This window comes from Gossypium raimondii, chromosome 2 (assembly GCF_025698545.1).
Source record: "Gossypium raimondii isolate GPD5lz chromosome 2, ASM2569854v1, whole genome shotgun sequence".
Taxonomy (NCBI): Eukaryota; Viridiplantae; Streptophyta; class Magnoliopsida; order Malvales; family Malvaceae; genus Gossypium; species Gossypium raimondii.
In genome coordinates, this window is record NC_068566.1 from 33,053,692 (window position 1) to 33,062,638 (window position 8,947).

Below are 8,947 nucleotides of genomic sequence, written 5' to 3' on the forward strand. Positions count from 1 at the left end.
AAGAAAAGGAAAAAGAGAATTTGTAAACTTTAAAATTATATTGTAAATAAACAAAAAAAAAATATTTTAGACTAATTATAAAGAGGTCGTTAACTTTAATAACCAATCTTCCGATTGATGAGTTGATAGTAATTAGAGATAGTAACATCAACATGAAGGTGTTATCATTGTTGTGTGTTGCACTGAACAAGGGAGAGAAAAAATGCGATGAGAATATAGTGAAATGCACATGATTGGAGAAACTTGTCGATTTGGCCCTTCCATTACAAGCAATTGTGGAGTAGATTGATCGATATGTTAAAACTTAGACATTTTGGATGATAGGAGGAATACTATTTCTAGGCAAGTATCGCAACAAGGACCATGTCATGTATCTTTCTCTACTACAAGATTTTGATATATTTAGTTGGAGGTTTAGTTATTTGGGTGCAGTGACGGAGTTAAAAAATTTTTTGGGGGGGTTAGAATTAACTTATATATTTTTATGATAGTAAAAATATAATTTCATCAATTTAATAGCCTATATTTTTATAACTTTTAAAGGGTTAATCTAATTTTTATCATTTTTGAGAGGACAAAGTGTAATTTTATTATTATTAATTTAAAATTTTATAAATTATAAAAGGCCTAAATTAAAAATACACTATTTTAAGGAGGCCATAGCTCTCTTAGGTCTCTATTAACGCTCCGCCACTATTTAGATAAATTTGTATAAGGCACTTTTACAAAACAAATGACCATTGTCTATTAATGCTTTTTCAAACTTGTGGACCTAGATATAAATGCTTTTTCAAACTTGGACTTTGATATGAATGTCATGATTGGCACCCATCCTTTTCTAATAATGGGAGTTCCCTCTTAAACGAATATAGAAGTACAAATGATCAATATTATAATAATGTACCATTGCATTTAATAATTGAACATATTTAGGAATCAATTGGATTAGGGTGTAAATATATTGGTGATTGCAAACTATTCAAGTTTGACTATAAAAACTTAAACTCGATTCAATAATTATTGAACCGAGCTTGAGTTCAAGCAGCTCCAGCTATTGATCGAGTTGATTCAAGTTTAGTAAAACTCAACTTAAACGGCTTGCGAGCATTTTTTGATATATAATATATTATTAAATTATATTATTACCATTAATATAATATTATTAACCCTAAACTTAATTATTAAGCTAAGTTTTAACTCGAGCTTAAATAACTACAAACATAATTGAGCTCGAGTTCGAGCAAATTTGAGTATGAAAATCCATATAACATGAAATAGTAGAATGTCAAATTTTATATATAATATCATAAATTGATATTGATATGAACCAATGATCATAAACAAGATGGCTCTCACAATCAGTTACTATGAACCTATACACATTCTAGTGTCTAACTTGATGAGCAGAAAGTAATGAAACAAAAATGGAAGAAAAAAGCAACAAGTATGGTTCATTGCAGAAAGGGACTGAGAAGTCACCTAAGGTCCCTCTCTCATTAGAGGCTCTACAAATTCAAACACACCCCCGTACCATCATATTGCAGTTTCCGAGTTTTGTTCTTTGCCGCTTTGGAGCACAAGGATCGGCTCGAGGTTGTTAATGGCATGCTTTTATAGACATGGTGGTCAACTTATCCCTGCTGCAGTTAGAGTAGAGGAAGAAGCTTCTTCGTACCCCGCCATTAGACATGAGAGTAGCTTAAGACTATTTCCCATGTGTTTTGCCTGCAATGCAAATGATTAATCAATAATGCTGGCCTATCTAATCTTGTTCAAACACATGAACTTATCAAGAAAGAACTCCGTGCCAAACACATTTCTGTATTCAATGGACTGTTCTCAATTATACGTAAATATTCGGTAATTCATAAAGCTAACAAACTAAAGGCGCAAAAGAGCGGCATATTGTCACAACTGGTGAAACAAATCATTGATTAAAAGAATAGATAACTATATAATGTTTCTGATGTTATTTATTATACCTCTTTGAAACCACGACTTCCGAATCGCTTGGCGGATCTTTCGTTCATGTCGTTCTAAGAGTTCATCAACTCTGTGAGATTGAGACAACAAAGGCCCTGAAAACTCAACCTTGTCGACTTCATCCTGGGAATCCTGTCAAAAACAACAATATATATAATTCGACCGACATTGAAATTCTAAACAAGATTCTTCATGCAAAACTGAATAATCTGCAACAGATGTTTAAATTAGATTTCAAGAACAAAATTTTAACATAGTTTCTGGTTCTAATATTTATGGACATACCGGATTATTTCTCTTGGCCGCCATTTCCTCTCTTCGATAAAGTGCCAATGATAGCTCTTGCGAGTGGTATCCATCCGAAGTATCAAAAGAATCTGGATGTTCGAACTGGCTCCACTGTTTCTGCATGTCACGCTTGGCAGCTTCATATGAATCATGGCCTCTAGAATCGGTTCGACCTCCATTTATAACATCCCCATTTTCATGCCGTTTCAAATCAATATCATTTCTTGTATGTAATGGAGCAGAAGGTTCTAAAGAACTGAAAATGTGACCTCTTGAGATGGACCTACTAAGTGATCTTCCGGATGCATCATCTTTTCGTCTTCTTGCCCATGCAAAGCCACTCGATGAAGCAACTTGTAATGGACCAGAAAAGGGAATATCACCTTGGGATTCATGCTTTACATGACAAGTCTCTTCCAGTGCATCAGTAGATGGATTTGATGCTCCCTCATTGTTAGTAGCATTTCTTTGCTTTGAGATTTCATGGTTACCATTAATTTTCCGAGAACCTCGAGTATCTGCAGCAGCACCAAGGGGTTTTCTTATTGGCTTTCTTGTTTCAGGCCCACGAACTCTTCCGCTTATCTTTTTCCTGAGGAAGTCATTGAGACAAGCTCATTTAAGACGCTAACAAACAGTGTAAAGGAGTAATTTGTTGATGATTACAATTGGGAAAGTACTGTAAAATGCAACTAAACTTTCTCCAAAACCTTGGGAAACAAAAAAAAAGGAGCAGATACATGAACACAGCATTGAGCATTTCCACATTCCATGACAAACTCATTGAAGATGATACCAAATGGTGTCGAGTCGTATATATGTGCGTATATAGTAGATTTGCAGATAATCGTGTAAGTACTATAACATGCATAAGTTGACTAGACATTCTCTAAAACCTCAGAAAAAGAAAAAAGATCAGACACAGACATCAAGCACCAAATCATTCCGTCTGTCGAAATCTCCGATAATTGGGATAGCGATCTTAGAAACTAATGATACTATTTTATGTTAGATGCTTAATCTAAATCAATGCCTCCATACACACATTTTCAGAACACGTTCTCACCTGTTTGCCTCTTCACGATGTTTTGCATCTATCTCTTTGCTAGGTGGATATACTGGCAAGCTTGATGGATCACATGTGTAAGGCTTTGTTGTGAAATACTGAAAATTGAAGATTAAGAACCAGAATTATTGCAAAATGATGGAAGAAGTACTGTAAAAGCATGCATATAGTGGATATTGCGTTTGTAATGCTCTAAAGAAACACTAGCTGATATATATAAGAACAATAAAGACACATTATACGTAGTTTGTAGCCCCAAATTTTTTGTCCATGCTATAGGCCATCGGTACCATTTGTTAGCACCGGACCTAAATTCAAGGACATTTAGTAGTGTTATTCTAACAACACCTATAGTCAGTTGCTATCAGATTAGATACTTAACAAGGGAGAAGAACAAATGACAACATCGAACAAGCAATGATGACGGTGATACTTTGAATAATTACCTCTAATGCAAGAGCTGAGGAAGCAGTTCCACGCTTGTACGGCTCCACTGAAAGCAAAGTTTCTACTAGGTTAACAGCAGTTGCCGGTAAAATTTTGAAAGTCTCCTGAAGACAACTATTGTAAGGTTGTTGTGGTTTGAATAGAGTTGCATGAGGAAGTCTGGATTTTTTCCAGTAATCGTCGGGTGGGGAACCGCAGAGCTTAAAAATTTTATGCAGTTGTTCGACCTGAAGAAAAACAGTTACTTTCATTAGTCTCTGATATATATATATATATCATAAGGACCACTAGAAAGCAATGAAGAGAAGCAATGATCATTAGACAAGGTGCATACCTCAGTTCGTCCTTGCAGGATAGGTTTCCCGAGAAGAAGTTCAGCAAACACGCAGCCGACACTCCAAAGATCCACAGCTGCAGTATAATCTGTAGAACCCAACAAAAGTTCTGGGGGACGGTACCATAAGGTTACAACACGACTTGTCAACGGTTGCCGTTTCCCTGAACCGTAGAAGTTAGCCAAACCAAAGTCGGCTATCTTTAGGATTCCTTCATTATTTACGAGGAGGTTTGATCCTTTAATGTCACGATGCATTATACCCCGTGAATGGCAGTGATCAAGTCCTGATAACAACTGCTTCATATAGCATTTAATCTACAAAACACAATCAATATTCATTGTCAAAGATACATTTTTCTGTTCTATTTAAGGCATTCAAGTATCTGCATGTCTTCTTTATTTTTCCGTGTCATCTGTATCGGATACTGACATCAAAGTCCAAGTAACATATGTTCCATACACAAGCCATCCTCAAACATTTAAGACTAACCTTAATGACAGAGGCAAAGTGAACAAACCTGTGACTCGCTGAACTTGATGTCGGGACAAGATAAAAGCCCGGTAATATCATGTTCCATGTACTCGAATACGAGGAATATGCTACATGACATTCGGGAAGTAATTATCCCTTCCAATTTTATGACATTCGGATGGTCAAGCCTACGAAGGATCAGGATCTCTCTTGCCATGAATCGAACACTCTCGGGCTCAAAATTGTCGAACCGAACCTTCTTTAGAGCAACTATTTTCCCACTCTCAAGGTCTCGAGCCCGAAACACTGTGCTATATGTACCTTGCCCTATCTGTTAAACAAACAGATGAAAATGGTACAAAGATTACTACATCAAATATCAGGAAAGGTATGGCATGCTCATCTCTAAATATGTAAAAACAGAAATCGGAACAGAGTTTTAAGAAAAATGAAGATTCCGTGCAACATAAATGACGATCAGAAACATTACTTGAACAACTAAGTAAATTAAAAAAGGTTAACATCCAAATATATGCATATAACATGCATGAATTAAACCAGAAATGTGTATGGGAAAATAAAACAAACAAGAAATGTCTTTATCTACTTGCCATAAACTGAATAAAAAATTCCCTATTAGGGTATTACTAACAGTAAATAAAATCATAAATAATATTTCTATGATACCCAAACAAATTAATATACAAAATCTAACCTTCTCAAGCTTCTCAAAAGAGTCAGCCTTGAGTGGAACCCAACCATGGATGGCTTCTCCGGCGACGGCACTAAGCCAAGCAGGCCAGCCGGCTGCCACGTGTTCACCTTCAACATACTTTTGTAAATTCCCCAACCGCAAACTCAGCGAGTCGGATCTCAAATTCGCCCGACCCGAGTCACCCAACTCGTTCCCACATGCTCCCGTAACACCGCCGAAATCACTCACACCCCCACTATTACTATTCTTTTTCTTCTTCTTACCGCCGCCGGCGGTGGTCTTCTTCTCCAGCTCCGAGAATCCGATCCGAGACCGACACGAATTACTACCAAAGCTAACGGTACCGGCATTGTCACGTAAAGCGCCGGAATGGTCTAACGCAGGCGTCACCGACACCGCCTGCTTCGAACTGACGCAACCCATTTTTTAAATTTCAATGGCCGTTGATCATGTGATCAAGAACCAAAGATCCCCCCCAAACTTTCTTTCTGGGTGTTTTCCTTTTTGGCGCCAACCCAACACACACACACACACACAAAAAAAAAAAAACAAAGAAACAAACAGTGGGGAAGAAAGGTGAGTTGTAAACTGAGTTTAGAGCGCTTTCAGTCCCTTCAGAATTCAGCTCTTTTTCATTCTTTTTCTCTCTTTCCTTCTTTTAGGAAGACACAAAAAAAGAATGAAACCTTTTCATACGATAAACATCCATATATATATGTATATGAAAATCTGTACAGAATATTGTACTTTTATGGGAAGCGACGATTGCGGAAGATAATTGAATGGAAAATCAAAGGATTGTAAATGTGGCTGCCAAATACCCAACTTTGATGATGGGTTTTTTTTTGGGGGGGAGAAATTAATGAATAAAAAAAAAAAGGATTTGGAAAAGGGAATTTATATTCTTTGTTATTGTTTCTGTGAATGAAAGAAAAAAAGAACAAAACAGTTGTTTGTCAACTCATCAGTATGAATTTGACAATTCAAACGAAGCCAAAAAAATGATCTGGCATTTTAGTGCAAGTGGATTCTTCTTTTCTTAATTTTGTGTACATAGAATATATTTATTTTGTTATTAAAATAAGTAACAAGCATTGTTTAATGAGTGTTATTAGACAGTATCTAATGTTTCAATTGATTAATTTAAAGTGTTGGGTTGTTGCTGGTTGAAGTAGGTATTTGTCAATGAATTTTTTCAAGGTTTCAACTTTTGTTTTCACATTAAAAAATGCAGTTTTGTTTCCATGCAATTCATAACAACGGTCTTTTTTTTTGGTTTAAATATGTTAGTGGAAACCTGTATTTTTTTAAATTAAATTAAATTTTGTATTTTAATTTTGAAACAATGAGTACTTGTACATTTTTATTTAAAAATACTGATGCTTTCTCTTAATTTTACAATTATAAAAGAGGTAGAATGCCTTCTTTATCCCTCAATGTTTAATAGATTTTTTATTTGGTCCTTACTCTTTAAAAATAATTATAAACATTATTTTTATATTTTCAATAAAAATTAAAAAATTGAAAATTTATAACCTTTTAAATAATTTCCAAAAAAATTCAAAATATTTAAAAGTTCATAAAACTATAAAACTATATAAAATGTCTTGAAAAAAAATGTGCTATTTATTTCTTGAATGACAATAAAGTTTCTTCAAAGTTTGAGTTGTTGGTTCAGAACATATTAAAATTGAAATTGAACAAGTATTTTTTAATTTAATTCAAAATTTATATTAAAATCTAATTTAATACTAATTGAACGAATAACTAAATCTTTGAGAGAGACTTTAACATCATTCAAGAAGTAAATAATATATATTCTTTGAAATTTTAAATGATTTTTAACAAATATTGTAATTTTTAAAACAATTTTAGGAGTTTTGTTGAAATTAAAAAATTATTTTAAAACTTTTAAATAACTTTCATGTACTTTTAAAAGTACGGACAAAATTAAAAATGTTAATATTGAGGATTAAAAAGTTAGTCTACCTTTTCATAATTGCAAATTTACTTTTTATTTTATCACCTATCTAGGGTTATTTTGTTTTATAAATATTAACTTTTCCGATTTAGAAAATAGCACAAACTTAAGAACTAAAAGATAAATGGAGGGCTAAAATGATTTAAAAATACATAAATGATAAAAACAACTATTTTTATTGATAAGTTTTAGTTTTATATGATTGAGATATTAATAAAATTACACCTCAAAATTGAATACTTTAAACTTTAATAAAAGTATCCGGTTAATAATAAAATAAAATATAAATAATAAATGGATTTTTTATTAGTTGAAATTCATAGTTATATGTATTATAGATTAAACTCAATAAAACAAAGCATCCTTCCATCTAACAAATTTAACCTTGAAAAGAAATCGAATTTCTTCAATTCAACTTAAATTACTATTACCAATTAAAAATATATTAAATAAAAAAGGGTTGAAATGGATAGGAACCAAAAAAGGGAGACCCAAATGCACCTAAATTTAAGCCTACAATCCTCACAATGAACATCCTAATCCACTACTCTATGATTTGGTCAAGACCCTATGCTTAAAACCAATGAAGAGTTATTATTATTAATCATTACTTATGGAATTTCCATCCACCTTTATCATGCTATTTAATACAAACTCATAGGATTACTCAACAAACTACTTTTCAACCAAAGAGGAAGATTAATGAAGACTAAAACACTGTAAAGGCCATCCCCCACATGTAAAGACTTTTGCTGGTGTGGGTTAGTTGAAGTGGGGGGGAGTCCACCCTTTTTTTTCATCCACTTACCAACATTTCTTTTTCTTTTATCGAAATCGACGTCATTTTTATGCATGATTGCAAAAAAAAAAAAAATCTAAACTTAGGGAAAAAAAAGTTGGTTATTTTCTTTGTTTTGAATTTTCAAAACATCCTGTTTAATTTAAATGGTTGAAACGCTAGATCAACTTATTCGTGATTTAATTGATTGAATCAATCAATTTGATCTAGTTTTTATAATTGTGCATCTATATTCAGAGTTGCTACAAAAAGGACAGATAATTACTTTGATCCTCAAAATTTAAGATTATATATATTATCTGTAATATTATGAATTGGTATAATTATAAAATTATATTTTATTAAAAAAGTGACTTTATCTCCATTAATCATTAATATTCAACATTTGTTTATATTACAAGAGTTTGAGTGTAAATATAAAGAGTCATAAAAAAAATTAAAATAAATAAATCCATATAAAAAATTAGTAAAATCAAAAGATGGAGGGAAATGGCATCCCCATGAGTCAATATGGAATGAAAAATATGAAGCAATGGTCGAGCTTCTGCTACAAAATCTAAAGTCAAATTGTGTGTCTATCATGTCATGGATTGAGGGCCAAGTATGAGGACGACATTTTGAAGGTAGGAATTTTCAAAAGTTTAGAGTGGGAAAACTTTCAAGCATCCATTCATCCGTAACTGTCAGCATTTATTCCACAAATTGTAAGAGAAATTTTATCTTTTTTTTTTCATTTAAAAAATAAATAAATTAATCTTTGTACATTAAATTAAAGAGTAAATTAATCTTTTTTATTAAAAATTTTTATTTTTACTGTTAAAAACTGATGTGGCTGATTAAATAACTAAACAGTTACACG

General features: G+C 32.8%; 1 protein-coding gene across 1 annotated transcript; it reads right to left on the reverse strand.

The window, feature by feature from the left end:
• Positions 1-1,275: 1,275 nt before the first annotated feature.
• LOC105788431 (protein IMPAIRED IN BABA-INDUCED STERILITY 1) lies at positions 1,276-6,175 on the reverse strand. The gene is made up of 8 exons (XM_012615333.2): positions 5,309-6,175; positions 4,640-4,924; positions 4,119-4,436; positions 3,784-4,011; positions 3,338-3,435; positions 2,269-2,863; positions 1,983-2,115; positions 1,276-1,725 (listed from the first exon to the last, which is right to left on the reverse strand). Exons 1-8 carry the CDS (start codon positions 5,729-5,731, stop codon positions 1,706-1,708), a joined length of 2,100 nt encoding a protein of 699 aa, XP_012470787.1. The 5' UTR covers positions 5,732-6,175; the 3' UTR covers positions 1,276-1,705.
• Positions 6,176-8,947: the final 2,772 nt, after the last annotated feature.